Raw genomic sequence first — 21,480 nt, forward strand, 5'->3', positions numbered from 1 at the left:
GCATATGGTAACTATTGGTTGTCTTGACAATCTGTTTTTCTATAAAATGCCTATGCATAGGAAGTATGTTAGACTTAGATGTGATTTTAACATGCTTTATGATGCTCTCATTGTGCTTCAATTCTTGTCTTTTGTGTGAGCATCATTGAATTATCAATGCCTAGCTAAGGGCGTTAAACAATAGCGCTTGTTGGGAGGCAACCCAATGAATTTATTTCTTTTTCTTTCTGTTTTGTTGCGTCCACACTATCATAATTCTGTTATGATTGTGTCTTTTGTGTTTATTTTTGTGTTTGAGCCAAGCAAAACCTTTATGACTAGTCTTGGTAATGGTTGTTTGATCCTACTGGAAAAAGACAGAAACTTTTCGCTCACGAGATGATTTCTCATTTTTATTCAAAAAGAGCGTTTGAGTTGGTTCTTTTTTCTGCTGGTTGATATGCCTTTTGCCCAGGCAGTCGTAATTTTTCAGAACTTTTGAGGTACATAAGTATACGAAGTATACAGATTGCTACAAACTGGTCTGTTTTTTATAGATTCTGTTTTTGTTGAGTTGGTTGCTTGCTTTGATGAAACTATGGTTAGTATCGGGGGGTACTAGCCATGGAAAAGTGAGAATACAGTAGCCCAACACCAATATAGATAGAATTCAAGTTTTATACAGTACCTAAAGTGGTGGTAGTTTGTTTTCTTGTGCTAATGATATCTCGAGTTTCTGTTTAAGTTTTGTGTTGTGAAGTTTTCAAGTTTTGGGTGACGTTCTCATGCACAAAGAGATAAGGAGTGGAAAGAGCTCACGCTTGGGGATGCCCAAGGCATCCCAAGCCAAATTCAAGGACACCAAAAAGCCTAAGCTTGGGGATGCCCTGGGAACACATTCCCTCTTTCGTCTTCAATCCATCGGTAACATTACTTGGAGCTATATTTTTATTCACCACATGATATGTGTTTTGGTTGGAGCGTCTTGTATCTTAGGAGTCTTTTATTTTTGTTGTGTCACAATCATCCTTGCTGCACACCTTTTTGAGAGAGAGAGAGAGACATGCACTCATCGTGATTTTGCTAGAATGCTCATAGTGCTTCACTTATATCTTTTGAGCTAGATAATTTTGCTCTATGTGCTTCACTTATATCTTTTAGAGCACGGCGGTGCGTGACTTGGTAGTTGGCTTATGCTATGAAAGTAGTCCCAAAGGTTATAGGTACCCAAAGAGGATACAAAAACCTCCATCTTCATGTGCATTGAGTAGAAAGAGAAGTCTTGATTCCTCTCAATTAGTTTTGAGACGTGGATTCGGTAATATTAAGAGTTATGTTAGTAGGGTGTTGTGAATCTAGAAATACTTGTGTTGAAGTTAGTGATTCCCGTAGCATGCACGTATGGTGAACCACTATGTTAGGAAGTCGGAGCATAATTGATCTATTCATTGTCATCCTTTGTGTTGAGGTCGGGATCGCGCGGTGGTTAACACCTACCAACCCTTCCCCTAGGAGTATGCGTTTAGCACTTTGTTTCGATTACTAATAAAAACTTCCGCAACAAGTATGTGAGTTCTTCATGACTAATGTGAGTCCATGGTATAGATGCACTTTCACCTTCCACCATTGCTAGCCTCTCTAGTGCCGCGCAATTCTTGCCGGTACACAAACCCACCAAATGCCTCCCTCAAAACACCCACCATATCTACCTACCATGGCATTTTCATAGCCATTCCGAGATATATTGCCATGCAACTCCCACCGTTCCGTCTCATGACTTGTGTCGTCACTCTCATATTGCCATTGCATGATCGTAAGATAGCTAGCAAGATGTTTCAACGTCATACGCCAAGCTAGATCGTTGCACATCCCGGTACACTGCCGGAGGCATTTCCTATAGAGTCATCATCGTTCTAAGCTTTGAGCTGTGAGTAAATAAAAGTGTGATGATCATCATTATTAGAGCATTGTCCCATGCGAGGAATAAAAAAAGAAAAAAATAGACCTGAGAGCCCAAATAAAAAAGAGAAAAAGAGAGAAGGGACAATGCTACTATCTTTTTCCACACTTGTGCTTCGTAATAACACCATGTTCTTCATGATTGAGAGCCTCTCGTTCCGTCACCACCATATGCTAGTGGAAATCTTCATTATATAACTTGGCTTGTATATTCCAATGATGGGCTTCCTCAAAATTGCCCTAGGTCTTCGTGAGCAAGCAAGTTGGATGCACACCCACTAGTTCTACTTTTGAGCTTTCACATACTTATAGCTCTAGTGCATCCTTTGTATGGCAATCCCTACTCATTCACATTGATATCTATTAATGGGCATCTCCATAGCTCTTTGATACGCCGAGTCAATGTGACCATCTCCTCCTTCTTGTCTCACAACCACAACCACACTCTATTCCACCTATAGTGCTATATCCATGGCTCACGCTCATGTATTGCGTGATAGTTATAAAAAGTTTGAGAAAGTAAGAGTGCGAAAACAATTACTTGGCCAATACCGGGGTTGTGCATGATTTACATTAGTTGTGTGAGGATGATGGAGCATAGCCAGACTATATGATTTTGTAGGGATAACTTTCCTTGGCCTTGTTATTTTGAAAGTTCATGATTACCTTGCTAGTCTACTTGAAGTATTATTGTTTTCATGTCAATAGCAAACTATTGTTTTGAATCTTACGGATCTGAACATTCATGTCACATGAAAGAAGTTGCAAAGGAAAACTATGCTAGGTAGCATTCCACACAAAATTTCATTCTTTATCACTTCCCTACTCGAGGACGAGCAGGAGTTAAGCTTGGGGATGCTTGATACGTCTCCAACGTATCTATAATTTTTAATGGTTTCATGTTATTATCTTGTCAAACTTTGGATGTTTTGTATGCCTTTTTATATATTTTTTGGGACTAACTTATTAACTCAGTGCCAAGTGCCAGTTCCTGTTTTTTTCATGTTTTGACCCCTTTTAGAGGAGGATTTTGAACGGAGTCCAAACGGAATGAAACTGCCAAAAAGATTTTTTCCGAAACAGAAAAAGATCGGGAAGCCGGAGAATCAGGGCAGGGGGCCTGCAGGGACCCCACAAGCCCTCATGGCGTGGCCAGGGGGCCCGCGCCACCCTGTCTTGTGGGCTCCCTGGGTCACCTCTGCCCTAGGTTTTGCGCCTATATATTCCCTAAAATCCCAAAAAAAACAGGAGATCATCGAAAGTACTTTTCCGCCGCCGCAAGCTTTTGTCTCCGCAAGATCCCATCTGGGGCACGTTCTGGTGCCCTGCCGGAGGGGGGATTCGGATACGGAGGGCTTCTTCATCAACACCATGACCTCTCCGATGATGCGTGAGTAGTTCACCATAGACCTACGGGTCCATAGCTACTAGCTAGATGGCTTCTTTTCTCTCTTGGATCTTCAATACAAAGTTCTCCATGATCTTCATGGAGATCTATCCGATGTAATCTTCTTTTGCGGTGTGTTTGTCGAGATCCGATGAATTGTGGATTTATGATCAGATTATCTATGAATCTTATTTAAGTTTCTTCTGATCTCTCTTATGCATGATTTCATATCCTTGTAATTCTCTTCGAGTTGTGGGTTTTGTTTGGCCAACTAGATCTATGATTATTGCAATGGGAGAAGTGCTTGGTTTTGGGTTCATACCGTGCGGTGACCTCACCCAGTGACAGAAGGGGTAGCAAGGCATGCATCGTGTTGTTGCCATCAAGGGTAAAAAGATGGGGTTTTCATCATTGGTTTGAGATTATCCCTCTACATCATGTCATCTTGCTTAAGGCGTTACTCTGCTCGTCATGAACTCAATACACTAGATCCATGCTGGATAGCGATCGATGTGTGGAGTAATAGTAGTAGATGCAGAAAGTATCGGTCTACTTGTCTCGGACGTGATGCCTATATGTATGATCATTGCCTTAGATATCGTCATGACTTTGCGTGGTTCTATCAATTGCTCGACAGTAATTTGTTCACCCACCGTGATATTTGCTATTTTGAGAGAAGCCTCTAGTGAACACTATGGCTCCGGGTCTACTCCACACCGTATTTTCAGCCTTACACTTTTTACTTCGTTGCACTTTCCGCCTTCAGATCTCACTTTGCTATCAATCTTGAAGGGGTTGACAACCCCTTTAAAGCGTTGGGTGCAAGCTCTTTTGTGTTTGCGCAGGTACTCTATACTTGACGAGATTCTCCTATTGGATTGATACCTTGGTTCCCAAACTGAGGGAAATACTTTCTGCTCCTGTGCTGCATCACCCTTTCCTCTTCAAGGAAAAAATGAACGCAAGCCCAGTCTCCGTCAACGTGTCAATTTCTGGCACTGTTGTCTGTTGCCGTAGCAGTACCGTCCATACAAACAACAATCCTGGGGGAGTTTTGTTTCATTAAATTTGATTTGACTCCGAGCATGGAACCGGGCATCCCGGTTATTAGCCACTTTCTCGTGAATGACAGTGAATCAACACATATCTTGAGAATAACCTACTTAGCATGGAAGATACTGACGGCCCCTAGTCACTACATGAGCGATTCAGGCATATAAAACAAAAATATTTATTTGAAAATTTAGAATACGTCACATGCAAATTTACTTAGAACGGCACATAAATACGACATATAGGTAGGTATAGTGGACTCATATGACGCAACTGGTTTCAAGGAAATTTTTATTTTGAATTTTCTGGAATTTTTCTGACAACTTCACTTTTGAAAACAAAATCGAAATACTAAAAGCTGCAAAACTTCCAGTAAGCTCGAAACAATATTTAAACATATGAAGTTTCAAAAACATTAAACTTTGGTACAACAAGGAGGATGAAAGATAAAGGAAATGAAAACATACCAAGCTTCTCTTTTTACTCATATAAAACATATTTGTTAGCAAGCTTGATCAAGTCTTACTACCAAATAGGTGTTATATTTGAGCAAAAAGTTTCACTTCATATAAAGCAATCATGGTACCTTTATTTCAATGGATATTGTCCCCACCATAATGGTTTTGTATTTATGGTGCACATGTAGAGGACAATCCCACTCTCCAACCTTTACGGTCTCAATATTCTTAATAGAATCAAGGCCATGCCTTTTATCAATCTTCTTCAGAAAATATACCGTGTGCTCCTTCTCATTAACATTGAAGGTCACCTTTCCTTTATTGCAATCAATAATAGCACCCGCGATGTTAAGAAAAGGTCTACCAAGAATAATAGACATGCTCCCATCCTCGGGCATGTCAAGCACAACAAAGTCAGTAAGGATCAAGCAATTAGCAACTTCGACGGGAACATCCTCACAAATACCTACAGGAACGATTGTTGACTTATCAGCCATTTGAAGAGAGATATCTGCTGGGATTAGTTTATCTAGACAAAGCCTTTTGTAAAGAGAGAAAGGCATAACACTCACTCCTGCACCAAGATCACATAAAGTAGTTCTGACATAATTATTTTTTATGGAGCAAGGAATGGTGGGTATACCTGGATCACCAATCTTCTCACGAATCTTGCCACTGAAAGAGTAATTAGCAAGCATAGTATATGTTGCCTCATTAGGAACTTTTCTTTTATTAGTGACAATATCTTTCATATACCTTGAGTACGGAGGCAGCTTAATAGCATCAGTCAAAGGAATTTGAAGAAAAAGAGGTTTCATCCATTCACAAAATTTATTGTAATGCTCTTCTTCTTTAGTTTTGAAGGACTTGCCTGGGAAGGGCATTGATTTTTGCACCCATGGTTCTCTTTCCTTCCCATGTTTTCTTGCAACAAAATCTTCTCTATATACCTTTTGCGCTTGTCTGGTGCTTCTTCTTCTCGTATCTCAGGAGGATCAATCTTCTCATTATCTTTATCAGGTTCAGCACCATCCTTAGTTTCAGCATCAGAAATAGATATACTATTAGGATCAACATTAGGTTCTTCCTCGGTTATGGGATCATTAGAGTTGTCAGATTCCTTATGTTTCTTCTTCTTCTTCGGGGAGCTAACAATGTCTTCTTCCTGCAATTGAGAATCTTGCTCGATCCTCTTTGGATGCCCCTCTCGATAAAGGGGGTCCTGGGTATGTGTACCTACTCGGGTCTTTATACCATATGCCTGCATATCAACTTGTTTGGCATTGTTAGCAAGCAAATATTTTTGTACATTAGAATTTTGTTCAAGCTGAGTTTGAACCATATGAAAGTGCTTAACAAGACCTTTAACATCATTGACAGTTCTACTTAAAACATCAATCAAACTTTTGATAGCAAGGGAATTATCATGCAATTGGCTTTGAATCTGCTCATTAAAGTGATTTTGCTTGACAATGAAATTATCAAGCTCATCTAAACATTGATCAGGAGTCTTACCATGAGGGACGTCACTTGCATTGAATTCTAAAAGAGAGTGTACCTCTACCATAGGTGGGTGAGTGATAGGCTCACATAATTGCTCAATAGGAGGTAGATTATTCACATCTTCAGTTTTAATACCTCTCTTTTTCATAGACTTCTTGGCTTCTTGCATAACTTCTGGGCTCAAGAAAAGCATACCTCTCTTCTTGGGTGGTGGTGGTGGTTCAGGAATGGACCAATCATCATGGTTCTTAGCTATCTTGCCCATTAATTCTTCGGTATCGTCCGATGTTCTTTCCCTGAAAACACAAACAACACAACTATCCAGATAGGTTCTAGATTCATCGGTTAGACCGACACAAAATATATCAAGCAATTCATTCTTAGGAATTCCATGTACCGGTCTAGCCTTAAGCAAAGTGCAATACCTCCCCCAAGCTTTAGGGAGGTGCTCATCCTGCAACTGTTTAAAGTTATAAATTCTTTGTAAAGCAGCATGTTGCTTACGAGCAGGAAAATATTTAGCAACAAAGGATTGAGCTAAATATTGAGGACTCTTAATAGAACCACATGGTAGTGCATCATACCATGCTTTAGGGTCTTCCTTCAAAGAGAAAGGAAGTAGCTTAGTAACATAATAATTTCTCTTCTTGTCCTTTGTAGTGAATAAGCCACCCAACTCAGTGAGTTTGGTAAGGTGTGCAATAGCATCGTCATCTTCTCTGCCATAAAAAGGGTCAACTTCAACTGTGGATATAAGTGAAAGATCAATAGAGAAATCAAAATCAGCATCCTCAATGCAAATAGGAGATGAAGCAAACTTAGGATCAGGAGTAAACTTGTTCTTCATAGAATGCTTTTCAAGCAGCTTCTTAACAGAAGCAGGGTTAGAGTCAGCACACTCTGTAAGTTCCCTGCATAAATCATCATCAAGTTCAATATAATCATCATCAAGAATTCTTTCCTTGAGACTACTCAAGTCTGGGTAACCAAAAGATCTACCAATGGGGTAGCGTGTAGGAGGAAGTTCAATTCCAGACTGCTTAGCAACCTTAGCAATCTGAGACTCAATAAAATAACCAAGTAAACCAGGATCATCAATAGAAGTGGAAGCACCATCAACATTATCAGGCATAGTAACAGGCTCAGTAGAAGTAGCATGTGGTGGTGGTGAGGCAAACTTACTTATAACGAAAGGTGAATCAAGCGTAGCGCTAGTGCTGAGAACAATACCTTTTCTCGTAGTGGATGGTAAAATTGGAACCTGAGATCTCCTTTATTACCCATAGTGGATAAATCGCAGCAAGTAAAATAACTCCAAGTAGACTTGTAAATAAAGCTATGGTCCCCGGCAACGGCGTCAGAAAAAGGTCTTGATAACCCACAAGTGTAGGGGATCGCAACAGTCTTCGCGGGTAAGTTAACACAATTTATTGATTCGACACAAGGGGAGCCAAAGAATATTTATAAGCTTTAACAGTTGAGTTGTCAATTCAACCGCACCTGAAAGATACTTGCTTGGCAACGAAATATTAGCAACAACGGTGATATGGAAGTGATGGTGGCAACGCAAATAAAAGTGGCGAAGCAAAACGGCGGAAGTAAAACTACTTGTGACGAGCAGGATTAAAACACTGTAGGCTAATGAGATGGATGGTGGGTCATGGATGAAAGATATCATGTATTTAACTTGGGGCAAGGCACATAAAAAAGTAATGATCATCTAGGCATATATCAAACATTAGGCATGTATCCCGAGGTAGTCGTACGTGCTTGCAATAAGAACTTGCACGACATCTTTTGTCCTACCATCCCGCTGTCAATGGGGCCAAATGGAACTTATGGATATTAAGGTGCTCCTCTCAAAGAGCACCAGAACAAAGCATTAACAATCAATGGATACATGGAATCCTCAAACTATAGCTTAGTGTTCATAGGCAGTGTAGTCCTTGCATGATATGTAGGTACAATGCGTTCATGCTTAATGTTCATGCTTACTAATGAGGGTGTTCATAGGCATGTTTTGTGTTTGATGTTGAAGTTAGATTGGTGTTGGCATTGGCATGGGCATGCTATGTTGCATGATTAGGATGTTCATAGGCAGGGTTTTGCTTTTACGTGCCAACCAAGGACGAGGACGATCCCGCCATGCTCATCATCCCTCCCAAGTTCAAGGAGGTGATGAGGGAGTGGCTGGCGGTGAAGCTCTCGCGCGTCATTAGGATCTCGGTGAACAACTCGTGCGAGTTCTGGGTCCAGGTCCAAAAGTTCGAGGGGCAGATGGTGCTTGGGGCAGTACTTCTGCCGTCGTCACGGAGTCGCCCCCGGTGACCTCATCGTGTTGTGCATCTCCGACCCACGCCTCAAGGTCCACATCTACAACCATGATAGCTCCATCGGGTGCAGCGTGCGTTGCAGCAGGCAGATCTGCATCGGTGATCGTGCTTTCGCACTCTCAACTTAGTTAGCATGAGCTTTCAATTAGTTTGAAGTGGTGGGAGAACTTATTGTCAAACTTTTAATATTTTGTCCATGCTTCAGCACCCCATGGTGAAGCACGGGGCATGGGATGCCCATACTGTTTAAAAACTTATATGTGTTAGCAGTATGGATGTTTAGTTGCTATTTTCATGCTTGTTTATCCGTTGTTAGCTGTTGTTTACCTGCTTGTTTATGTGTTGTTTGATGCTTTGTTAAGTGCCATGTCGTTGTTGTGTCTAATATGGTGCCAAGGCCATCATATTTGAATGAGGTGAGCAAAACATAAACATGCATGCAACCAAATAGTTGTGATTTACATATGCTCATCCATTAGAGCATTTTCAATAGAAGATGTATATGCAAAAATAACTAACTTTTGCATCTCCAAGGGTTGAAAACACCTCTCCAACAATGGTGTAGATGCAAAAAATAAAAATAAAATACATCATCGCCTTTCGGAGACGTAAACTATAACACCTCGCGGTGCAAATTTGCATCTCCCCTACACGAGATGTAAAAACGCAACCGCCCGCCAATTGCCCAACTATTGTCCCATTCTCTTTCGCGTGACCAGCTGCCACCCGCCCAACTCCGATGTCGACCGGATCGCACCAAATTGCCACTGTCGTCGCCCGCTCGATGGCGAGGGGCCCACCGCGACTTCGCCCCCGTATACAGCCGCCTGCCTCGCCGGCTCCGAAGTTCCTCCGCCGTTGGCTCTCAATAAATTCTGCTGTCTGTCGTCGCCTAATTGAGCCCCGTCGTCGCTCCTCCGCCAGCCCCCGACTGTCACCTTCCCTCCGCCAGCCCATGGTCGTCGCTCGAGTCATCCCGCCCCACCCCGACGTGCGACGGCGTCGCTCCGACCTTGCCGTTGCCCGACCTCGCCTAACAACCTCGCCGCCCCTGTGTCATCCGCCCTTCGCAGCCGCCCGACCTCGCCCAACAACATTGTCGCCCCCGCGTCGTCCGCCCCGTCGTAGCCGCCCGACCTCGCCACCTCCGCCCCGCCTGATCTCTCCCGACCCCGCCCCTCAAATGAAGTGCTAGTCGAAATATAGTTTTTACGTCTCCATTTGCATTTTCTATTAGAGTAGCTATTTTACATCTCCGTTTTGCATCCGTGTTGAAGACGACCCTATTTTGAAGATGCAAAAAACACTTTTTAGAGATGTAAATTTTTACATCTTCTGTTTTACATCTTCAAATTTGCATCTTTCATTGAAGATGCTCTTTAGCACAAATGCAGGCAACCAAACAGCCAATCCTAAAATGACCATTGATACAATAAAGACAACCAAACAACATATAAATATCAATTCCTTACCTGTTTTCCTCAACCAGGCTGGCTGGAGATGTGGCTGAAATGCACGCACTGTTCACTCGGGGCAACCAAACACGCCCTAGAGAATTCGGCCCAGATCTCAGATCCAAGGGAGATCCGACCGCGGGGGAAGTGGCCGATGTGGGGGCACGACCCGCTCGACCGACGCCTAGCGCCGCAGCCCCGGTGCAGACCACGGAACGCCGAACGACCGACGCGACGGACCCGTGCCACGGCAGGTCCATCCATGCATCCATCCAACAAACCAACCACCGCGGAGCCTCCCGCGCCCGGCGCGCGCGGACGGGCACGGCGCCCAAATTTCCGAACGCGAGCGCGCGCAACCCGGGACCGCCCGCAAGGGCTCCCCCCCGCTCACGCCGCCCCGCTCCAACCCTTTTCGCCTCCACCCGTGCCTCCCACAACCAGAGACCCCACCCCACCCCACCCCACTCTCCTCCCGCTCCGGAGGGCGATCTCGGGAGGAACGGCGGGCGTCCCGCGGCGAGGTTTGCGCCCCCAAACCCTACCCCTCCTCCCCGTCTCGCCACCCCATCCGAAGGTTCTGGCCCGGCAGCCACTGCGCGGGAGGCTGGGGGGCGAGGCCAGGCACCGCCCCGCCATGTTTCCTCCCAGATTCGGCTCCCCCCCCTTTCGGCGCGGAGCTGGAATCCCCGTTGATTCATCCTCACGATAGACTCGCCGTTTCCAAGTTTCTGTAGCGACTCTACTTCCTCTAAAGTGGTAGTACCAAGACGACGGAATGGAACCCTATTTCCCCGCTAAGTCGTTGTCAACTCTGCCGAATTACCCCGCAACAACGCGCATACGTCCTGTGTATTCCTTCTGGGGGCCGAGAGCGGGAGGATTCCGTCTCAGAAACCCTCGATCTCATCCAATTTTGCATCGATTGGCACTTAGCTGGCTCGATTTACCCCGAATGTTCTGTTAGCTTCCTAGCCTCCTAGCACATGGCATTGCTTTGCTTCCGGTAGTCGATGGGACAACCGTTTTTACAATGAACAAACCTTAGCCCTTTGTTCTGGCTATAAACCATGCTTATGTGCATTTACTGCCTTCTTTCCCAACACAGTGTGAATACATCGCTCACATTGTATTTTGTTTCCGAAATGATCAATGCAGTTGTATTATACCGTTGTCCGCGACGATTCTGCTGTTAATTTTGGCAAGTTGGTGACTACCTGGAAGCTGCAATGACTGAAAACACCCAGGGCAGTGGCCGACGAGCCTTTGGAGACCTGACGAATGTCCTTGGCAAGCGGCCAGCCTCATGCGATCTGGAGAAGAGTGCAGGTGGAGTCAAGATTAGTCGGGTTGAAAAGGTCGTTGACCCTAGGAAAGAGCCTCATGAAAAGGCTAAGGCCAATGTTGGGGCATCAGGAAACCTTATTGAAGTTTTGGTCGATGGTATTGGCAAAGAGGACTTTGCAAGGACTTCAATTTTCCGTGGAGCCAAGGTTCAGCACATGGCTGCTCAGGCAGCTGGGCTACTATCCAAGGATGATGATGATGTCAGGAATCGTTCTCTATCGTTGGATTCTTCTGGCCTCAACGACAAGGCGGAGTCTTCCTTGGAATCAGAGGGTGGCTGTGCAGGGGAAGATGATGATGACACTGATAGTGAGTTGCTGCCATTTGCCAGTGAGGCTAGTAAGATTGTAATTAATGATAAGAATAATGAGGGTGAATGTCTGACTCAAGAGGAGATGGTTGTATCACCAGGAAATCAGAATCCAGAGTCTTCGTTTGACGCTGCAGCTCGTGATGACATGACATGTACAAATGTCCAGCATCCTCCAATGGGGGTTGGCGACTTGGAAAAATCATGCGCTACAAAGTCTTGCACTTGCTCTTTCTGTCTTAAGGGTATGATTACATGAATTTCTTGCTTCCACATGCATTGTATGTGTCATTATGATGCCATGTGAACATACACCTTATCTCTTTATTCCTGTTTGAACAGCTGCTTTTATGTGGACTGATCTCCATTATCAGGATGCAAGAAGTCGGCTTGGTGGTAATTCTCGGCATATTCAACTCTCTCTCTCTCAGCAGTACATGTAGTGTGGTTTCTTTGTTTGTTCACTATTGATCATGTTACTAATATTGATTCCATCTCTGTCAAACCTTTCTTTAGCATTGAAGAAGAGCATAAAGTTTGCTAGATCGCTAGAGGCAAAGAGGCAAGGAAATGAATTCAGTGCAGACAGATACTCGCAAAGAGCCGCACAGATGGGATTCGAACTATCTCAACAACAGAGATCACTCTTTCTTCATACTGAAAATGCCCTCGTTCGTGAATCTGCCCAGCTTGTAAGTTGTTTTACACCCACAATATTCCATCTTAGTCAAAACTATGTCGATGGTATCTTGGCATCAATTTGTATGGTGTCACTGCGGTTAGTAGCAAAAAGTTGTGGTTGTCAACAGTTTACTCTCGGTGCAAATGTCTGTTTGCTTGCACTGGTAAATTTTGGGGGACCATTGGTTTGTTAGTTTGTGGAGGATGAGTGATGAATTTAGCCTTGCTGTGGCGCTCAGTAGTTTGGCCTTCAATTTATCGTTACATTGTTTGGGCCAACACAAAAGGCAAATACTTCTATCTTCACAAAATATTTTATGACCAGCTAAAAACCATAGTTATTCTAAAGATGCTCTTGTACTCGATATTTCTTAGTGCCTATCTAGGCATGTTAAGTAGGTAGTTGGTGTCATTTTTTTTGCCACATATTAGTTTATTTCCTGTAAACTATTTTTTTCTCACATATTAGTTGCCATGTAACAACAGATTTAGACATGCATCATTGTCGACGATGGAGGTATTTTTTCTGTGTTCCCCACAGCTATGTGAGCATGATGATGGTGAGGTCTATTTATTTTGCTTTCTTTAGCCCTCTCCCTCATGCCCGTCTACCTTGGTCTTGTGGGAACCTCCATGGTTTTGAGTTTGATCGCATTCTTCTTACCGGCAAAAAAGATAAGCATCAAACTTATTTCATGGTCATCGTCCAGCTGACACATCAAGTGGCACTCAACACACCAAAAAGCGAACTACTTTGTCACTCATCTTAGAGCAGAACCACTTGGTCGGTGCCCATGTCTTGAAGCTAGGGATCATAGGTTGTTGATCCATTTTCATATTTAACAGATAGCCCTCTCGTTTGCCATGTTTCTTGATCACCCCGAGAACTCATGCCACCTCAAATCGTCGATCCTTCATGACATTTCTGCTCTTTTTTGAGACATGCTGCTGTGCTACGCTTGCTTGTTGTCGGTGTTTAACTCATGCCACCCCAGACTTGGTGTATGAAAGTAAAAATGTACCAAATTGTAAGCATATCCCCGCGAGGAACTCTGTATTGAAGCTTTGCATGTTGTATGGCATCAATTCTGTTTTCGTACCAACAGCTTGCAGTCTGCTGCTGAATATGCACAGTTTTTCTCTAAGAGCATCTCCAACAGCCTTTGTATGTTTGGCTAGGATTGCTAAAAACTGGAAATATAGCAACTTGGCCCAAAAATGTTGCTCCAACAGCCTTTGTATAAGTGCCCCCCCCCCCCCCCCCCCACACACACACACAAATTGTTTTACAAAGCTTGCTATATTTGCACCCACACTTGGTATATTTGCAAAGTGAAGAGGCACTTGCTATAATTCTTAGCAGCCCAGTTTTTGTGGTCCCCTACATCCCTTTGTTCCATTGACAAGTGGACCCCACCGCCCCTAGATTCCTGCTGCACTGGGCCTGGCACAGGGCCCCATGTGTCATTGAGAGGCTTGCTAAATTTTATAGCAATGCTGTTGGAGCAAAAAACTGTTGGGGTTGCTAAATCTTCTCTTTCCTCTTGCTATACCCAGTTTTTAGCAAGTCAGAATAGCAATGCTGTTGGAGATGATCTAACTGTATAGTATTTACTTGAATCACATGCGTCGGAGTTCCCTAGCAAAAAGGGATCTAGAAGGCATATGTTTGCATCATAGAACTATAAAGCTATTAGAAGCATTACAGTGGGGTAGTTACTTCCAGTAAATTAACAACCACCCTAATTATTTCAACCTTTTCTAATGATACATCACCCACATAGTTCTCTTACATTATACATAATTACATAGTATGTCAGCACCTACAATTATTATTAGTCAGGACCTATATACCATTGGAGTAAATGCAAGCATGTTTAATTGACTCTTTTTTCTGCTGGTAGCATGTTCAATTGACTCTGTTCAGAGTATATATCTGTTGAAGTTTGTCTGTATTTGTTAAATGATATCTACTCCCTCTGTTCCTAAATATAAGCCTTTTTATATATTTGAATACGGACTACATACGGAGCAAAATGACTGAATCTACACTCTAAAATACGTCTATATACATCTGTATGTAGTCCGTATTGAAATCTCTAAAAAAGCTTATATTTAGAAAGGGAAGGAGTATAAAACAAACCTCCATTTGAAAATTAAATCGACCATAGGTTTTGAGAGTCTTTTGCTAGATGTAAACAAAACCTACATGCTATATGTGCAAAAATGTTAGTGAACGAATGTGACTTGTAGACATAATTTACACCGTGAGTTTTCTCAAGAGCATGGGTCACTTCCAGTAAGATACAGTTTTTTTTTTGCGATACACTGAGATATAGCTATAAAAAGCTAATATATAGCTAAAAATATGCAAAATAAAAGTGCAGATAACTTTCAACCTGTAATAATGAATATTTTTCTTCCTTCAACAGTAGAAAATGAATACCAATGCTTACAAAACTGAACCTGAAATGAAATCAGTGTGAATTGGATCATGCCGATAGGCTTAGGGAGCGACCACCCCATCACATTTCCTCGCAACCTCATCTTGATGTCCATGCTATCCTCTTCTTCCTTAAACCAGTGCTGCTACTCAGTTTCCTCCTACTTCTCTATCGGTCTTGCTGCACCAGCACTACTAGGCCTCTTCCTTTTCCTCTGCCAATAGCTGAAATGGCCATCATCGTCGCTTCTGACACACCATTTAATTATTAAGCATACCATGACTAATCCATTGTCACAGTTTGAGATTGATCATGTTGTTGCATTGATAAAAATAGTCTTTACATTTGGATTTAAGAAAAATGACGACACTACAAATATTGGGTTGCAACAATAGCAATAAAAGATGAAGATGTCTTAATGTGTATGGAAATCTGATTAATCTCCTTAATATCCTCGTCTGAGTTACACCACGCCGCCTCGTATAAGTTATAACCTAGCTTTACCTGATGATGTTTACCTGGTGGGAGTTTCACTATCTTCCTAAGCATGGCCCGGGTAGCAAATTCTCTATTCAGATATGAGGGCTGATGGAATCCATCGTGATCGGTAATGGAATAGTCCAAACAAAACTGATAGGATTAAGGTGGAAGAGAAGAGCAAACCTGAGGCTGTAGCTGTAGCAGCCAAAGACCTCTCACACCTCCATCGCTGGTCAACGACGGGTCAACCGTGCTGGCGCGTGCTTGAGTGAAGGGAAGAAGATGCAGGTCGACGGGAGACGAGAAGCCGCAGCGGAGGGAGCAACAGAGGACAGCCACATGGAGGATTGGCTTCCCAGATGGAAAGATGGGCTTAGCGTAGCTGGTCGCCATCGCCTCTTTTGATACGTGACGACAAAGTGGAAGACATGCTTCACACCGTCACTTGCCGCTGCCTCCTTCAGTTTGTGACGGTAGAGAGGCACGAACAATCATCACCAGAAGCTTGGGCTAAGGCTGACATAAAGAGGGGGGCGACCACGGGGCACCCGGTGGTTGCGTGAACAGAGGGAGTCGGTTGTTTTGGGTTCGCGAGAAAGAGATCTGGAGATGGAGACGGCCAGGTCGGGGGAGAAGTGAAGAACGTGGGATTTTTTTTCTCTAGCCAGAACGTGGGGGCTCTTTGCTTTGATTTTTATTTCATGACCAGGTGGAGGGAGTAGCACACGAGGCGGGGGGTAGCAAGCGAAGTAACCATTACGACGACGACAGACTCCCCTTTAATAGTAGAGATTGGATGGTGTATGTTATTCCCTCCATTCCAAAATACATGTTGTAGTTTTAGTTCAAATTTGAACTAAAAACCATGCCAAGTACATTATTTTGGAACGGAGGGAGTACCACCTATCTTTTCATCTGTATTTGCTAAATCATATACTAGCTGTAGAAACAACAAAGAAGTACATGGTGTCTCACACAATGTAGTCACAACAATCACAAGTATGGGGTGTGTATGTCAGGTCTTATAGCGAAGGTTGTCGTACACCGACAAAATTGACACTTTGACGTTTTTTTTGAATAGGTTCGGTCGCCTTGTCTGATTGTGACCTAGTTCTATGTAAGGAAAGGCGTCGAGGGAGGTTTGAGTGCTGAGTCAGCTGTCAGCTCTTTCGTGGACGAGCGACTTGGCATGGAGTTACTCTTGACACCATTGGTCTCAAGGCGAGAAGGATTCCTTGGATCTGAACTCCCTCCTTGGAGCTCTCTCCTTGAGTTGATAGGTTGGAAGGGTAGATAATCTTTGGTCCACTAGTCTATGAAGGCTGGTCAAAGATGGAGGGCCTCGTCCACTACCCATGTAGCATCCTTCTCATCCCTCCACCTGTCCACCATGACGGGATCTGGCTATTTGGGCTGATTCTTGACTTGGGTTCTTTTGGCTTCTCGTTTTCTCTTTGACTTTATCTTTCTACTTGCTATTCTCTTTGACTCTCTGACCATGATGATTTTGCCATGTAGGACTGGGTGGGACCCCTGGATAGAATTAGCTATTCCTGTGACACTACTTTATGCTTATCATGGCTTTTCTTAACTATTTTGACCCATAATCTTAGGAGTCAAAGCACAACATCTTTCATATGTTGTTTACTCCCTCCGTCTCGGTTTATAAGTCATCTTAGGTTGTGCACCGCAACCAAGATGGAGAGGAAAACAAGAGAAATTAATGTGAACTTGCTAATTAATACAATTGCATGCAATGAATTGACCACTGCATGTCGTGCTAGTTAGTATCAAGTCATCAAAAACATACACGCCTCACGTCTCTTGTTGGTTGATTTCTTTATTCAAGTCAAAAAACAAGAAACGAGGTTAAAGTTAATGCATCGTGCCTTAGTGTTTTGGGATTATTTGGTTTTCGTAAGATGACTTATAAACCGAGACGGAGGGAGTACTTGACATCTGTTCGGAGCTGTATGTGAAAAATGATTGAATCTTTTGAATAAGTAGTTTTTGAAAATGGAATTTTGCAAGCAAACAGCCACTTGCACGAACTGTCTTCTTGGACATGTTTGAATTTTCGCTCCTCTAGTACTGGATTCATTTTTTATGGGCTCTGCTAGGAGCTCTGTTGGTGCATTAAGTATGGGCAAATTGTTATAAACTTAGAGTACAGTGATAATGCAAACTGATAAAAAACAAGGGCTGTACATAAACTAAGGATCAAATCTCACGTGCCTCTTTTAGGGGCTTAATTCTCTCTAATCATTGCTGCTATCCCTGCTGCTTCAGAGCTTTTGTGCTAAAAGTTCTTCCGCGTCCCTCTTTCCATGTGTGCCAGACAACATATCCGGCAATGACAGCCTGTGTCTTCTGCTCCTTATTCACCTGTCCACAACTCACTTTTTTCCACCAGCCCTATTGATCTTGCTTGTATCGCACAATGTCATCTGAGGCCTTTCTGAAGTATCCCCTCCCCTTTATCTCTCTATAGGAAAAGGGCGAAGAGAAATTTGACTACCTTGCCGGTGTTGGCTCCGGTAGCTCCTCCCCTCCACGGGCCTCGGGCTCGTCGGAGGGGGTAGAGCTGCCGGATCTGCCATGCGGATTTGTACAACTGTAGTCTAGGTATAAGCTATGTAGCTAGGTGTGGGCTTGCCATTTCCTTGTCCCTAATGGCGATGGCAGTGACGTTCAATAAGTGTGCTCCTGATCTGCTCACGGCATGTCGGTTTCCGGTGTTGGTGGTGTTAGATTTGCGAGCTAGGTGTCCGAGTAGGGTCGCGACGGCGGTGGCAGTGACTTCGGCGTGCTTTTCGTCCTCCAACTCCGTCGACGTGGTCACGTTTGCTCCGATGCCACCACGTAGTTCGGGGGAAATTGTACAGGAGTGTGGCCGGCGGGCGTCGTTGGCATGCTCCAGGTGCTGGGGGTTTCGATGCTGGGTTCGAGGGTGCCGGTGGGCGGTGCTGCTCTTCTATGTCGACATGGTCGATTGGATCGAGCGGTGCGGCGACACGGTCAAGCTCGGGGCCTTCCCTGGCCGACGTTCCCCAAAGGAAGTGTTCTCGCCGTCCGTGGCGGGATCCATAAGAGGTCCACAAAGCAGTTTATCTGTGAGGAAGCTTGCCGGGTCAAGGTTCTATGGTGTTTCGCCTCCTTCTCCGACGGCGGCGGCTCATGGAGACAAGTGTTGGTGTTTCTGTGGAGGGGTCTCCAAGGTCTTTTTTGTAATTTTTCTTTTTATGGGGTCCTTTCTGCAAAGTGTCAAGACAGCTGATGCTTCTGGAGCATTCTGGCTGGGTCTGCGTGTGGTGTGTGATCATGTATCCTGGTTGTTTTATTGAATGACACGTGGTACCTTCTAAAAAAAAGTCCTTTTTGAAGTAAAGTGCTGCCACACCTCCTTAGAGAAGGGACATTGCAGTGCAAGATGAGCAGGAGATTCCAGGACTTGATGATATAAGCAACAGCACGGGCCAATGCTGCCAGGATTGTGTGCGAAAGTTTGTTCACTGTCCAATTCCTGTTGTTCTGCAGCAGCCATAGAATTTTTTTGACCTTGTTTTCAGCCTTGATCTCCCAAAACTTTGCCATGTGTTTCTGAGTAAGAGGAATAGAGCCTAAGTACTGCGCTGTGTGCAGATTTGGCAGAAGAGAACATATTTGGCTCACATATCAGTTCAAAGAACCGAGTCCCTAGAGGAATCCGGTCCCCTGTAGCTTGGTCCAAAGGTCGCAGAGCTTGTCGAGTTGAGCTTCAGAGGAGATCCTGTTCAAACCTATCATCATCTATTGTCTCAAAGCATTAGATTCTGAGGAGAGATTTCTGTTAGACTTTTAGTTTTGGTCGCGTTAGGTATATTTACATCATTAAGTTATGTGGCATAGCTTGATAATGTGAGTTAGCGCCTCTTGTGCCCTGCTAATCAGTGTTCCTTTTGTCTTTGAAAATGCCATTTGGTCTAGCTGTAGGGTTAGCATACAAACATATGAGCTAAAATATGCTGTTGCAACTCCGCTTGAACTTTTTGGAGGCTATTTCATTTAAGTTCAGTTCGAATATTTTTGGTAGATCATGTAGCATCACTACCTTGCCTGAAAGAAATTTTCTGCTCTGTCGAGATTTGATAATCCTAGTCTTGATTGTGTGGTAACTTGTTGCGCTAGGACAGTGTACTTATGTCATCAACTTTGTTCATTTTGTTTCAAGACCAGTTAACTGCTATTTCAACTATATATCTGCATATTCCCTTACTTTGGATTGGAGTATTTCATTGCTTGATTGCATTGTCAGTATATGATCATGTGCTAATGTTCTCAAAACCCCTATTTGTGCAGCATTCAGCTGTTGTCAAGTTAAAGGACCTGAGAGACAACTGCAAGAAAGATCTAAAGATCTGATCATCAATTCTTTGCGAAGGCGAGTCCTGCATGATTGTGCTCTGGTAAACTTGTTGCCCTGGGGTGTAGTAGGATAAGCCGGATTCTTTTGAATCAAGATGTGTATGGTGTCTGCCTGCCAAGTGCCAACTAGAAAGTTAGGGGGTTATCAAGTAGGGAATTCGGGCGTAGTGATTACTCCTAACTTAAACATAGGCCAACATCTTAGCCTCTGAAGATCGTCTAGGAAATGCTTCTGTAAAAATCTTAGTGGGGGAGTCAGGAACTGTAGGTTTGTGACAGGAGTCCATTCAGTAGCTCAGTTGTACCTGGCTGTGAGATCGCACCATTTTGTTTCCTGCTCTCCAAAGAGCCAAACGGGAAGTGGAAATAATGTACTTAGTTTTGATTCGTTTTTCGGTGCTTGCCGCTGATGTTTCCACCGTCTCTTGCCGCATCACGTGACAACTTTCAATAGTTTGTTATTTTTAGGTGCTGCCGTTGATGATTGATTGCTCAGTGTTTGTTCCCCTACATAACTTATTTTTTTCTGCCCGTCAGAAATCTTGAAACGGGTAAGATCTTTGTATTAGTGGTTTTGATTCTGCAAGTGCGTTGCCGCCTTCTGTTTCCGACGCGAGAAATTGGGCATAAAAGTTATCCATATGCTAGATTGGATCTGCTAGGAGCCACAAAATCGCCGTCGGTGCCGTGACTGGATGCCGTAATCTCGCGGCGTAGTGTCCACCATCCCATCAATCATGTGAAATGCGACACTGCGGAACGGCGATCCACTTCCGCCGGTCGTGGCCGCGGGCTGTTGGTCCAAGTCCAACAACCATCCCTCGCTGGCCGGAGAGGCAATGAAATTTGTTATTTGTCCCATGATGATGACGATGATGATGAAATCCTCTTGCCAGGACAGAAGCTGTTCCGCGAACCAGGCCCCGGAGCTTGCATTGCACCACGCAAAAATTCAAGTGCACAAACTGAAGTGCAAAAAAAGGGGGCGGTAGGCCAATCACCCCTGATCGATGCTGCTGTTCCTTTGCGTTAAGGCCAAGCAACTCACGCATATGTCTTCTCCCCAATAAATGCGCAGATGAATGAATGATCGAAACGGTCGCAAGGCATCGTCGTTGCTTGCTGTGATGTGGCGCATTGAAAACCCCCAACGGATCGACCAGACCATCCACGATCCATGATCCGTCCCAAGCACTGATGATCAGTTAAAGTTGTCAACTTGTAGTACTAGTACTGTACCCTGCGTGTGGCGTTCGTGCCAAGCTACCTGGCACTGGCAGGCAGCATATATATGTCGTCAGTGCAAGAACGGCCCCAACCAAATGGGCACATCACGTCGATCGATCCTTCTGCTCGGCACGCGCGCGTGCCAAGCGCGGTTGTCCATATCCACATGAACTTTGCCTATATGTTGGCTGTTGCTGTTACGTAGTACGCTAGCCGTCCCCATCATGATCTTGGCCAACAACTCGATCACGTCCATGCGCAAGGTCACGACCCATGAGACGAGCGTCGTCGGCCGAACCAACACTCCAACATGGTATTATTTTTGGCAGATACACACTTCAGTGGGTGGTGGCAAAAGCGCGAGATCTGCCTGTCACTTCGCCGTTGCCGCGAGCATTATGTTGAGGCGAGCATAGACTAATGGCGCGCTTTCTCTTTTTCCCGGGGAAACTTCGTTAAAC

General features: G+C 44.1%; 1 protein-coding gene across 2 annotated transcripts; it reads left to right on the top strand.

Moving 5' to 3' along the window:
- Positions 1–10,548: 10,548 nt before the first annotated feature.
- On the top strand, positions 10,549–20,179 carry LOC123401911. 2 transcript variants are annotated; one of them, XM_045095775.1, is made up of 6 exons: positions 10,549–10,650; positions 11,285–11,782; positions 11,885–12,028; positions 12,126–12,179; positions 12,300–12,475; positions 19,727–20,179. In XM_045095775.1, exons 2-6 carry the CDS (start codon positions 11,356–11,358, stop codon positions 19,787–19,789), a joined length of 864 nt encoding a protein of 287 aa, XP_044951710.1. In that variant the 5' UTR covers positions 10,549–10,650; positions 11,285–11,355; the 3' UTR covers positions 19,790–20,179. The 2 variants fall into 2 exon arrangements, with proteins under 2 accessions (XP_044951710.1, XP_044951709.1); XM_045095774.1 differs by having other exon boundaries at positions 11,285–12,028.
- The last annotated feature ends 1,301 nt before the right edge of the window (positions 20,180–21,480 follow it).

Source organism: Hordeum vulgare, chromosome 6H (assembly GCF_904849725.1).
Source record: "Hordeum vulgare subsp. vulgare chromosome 6H, MorexV3_pseudomolecules_assembly, whole genome shotgun sequence".
Classification (NCBI taxonomy): Eukaryota; Viridiplantae; Streptophyta; class Magnoliopsida; order Poales; family Poaceae; genus Hordeum; species Hordeum vulgare.

Bases quoted from the DNA above. Each gene is read 5' to 3' on its own strand.
- LOC123401911 (XM_045095774.1), top strand. From the start codon at position 11,356: ATGACTGAAAACACCCAGGGCAGTGGCCGACGAGCCTTTGGAGACCTG. The intron at 12,029-12,125 runs GTATGATTACAT...CTGTTTGAACAG, and splicing joins TTGCTCTTTCTGTCTTAAGG to CTGCTTTTATGTGGACTGAT. The intron at 12,180-12,299 runs GTAATTCTCGGC...ACCTTTCTTTAG, and splicing joins TGCAAGAAGTCGGCTTGGTG to CATTGAAGAAGAGCATAAAG.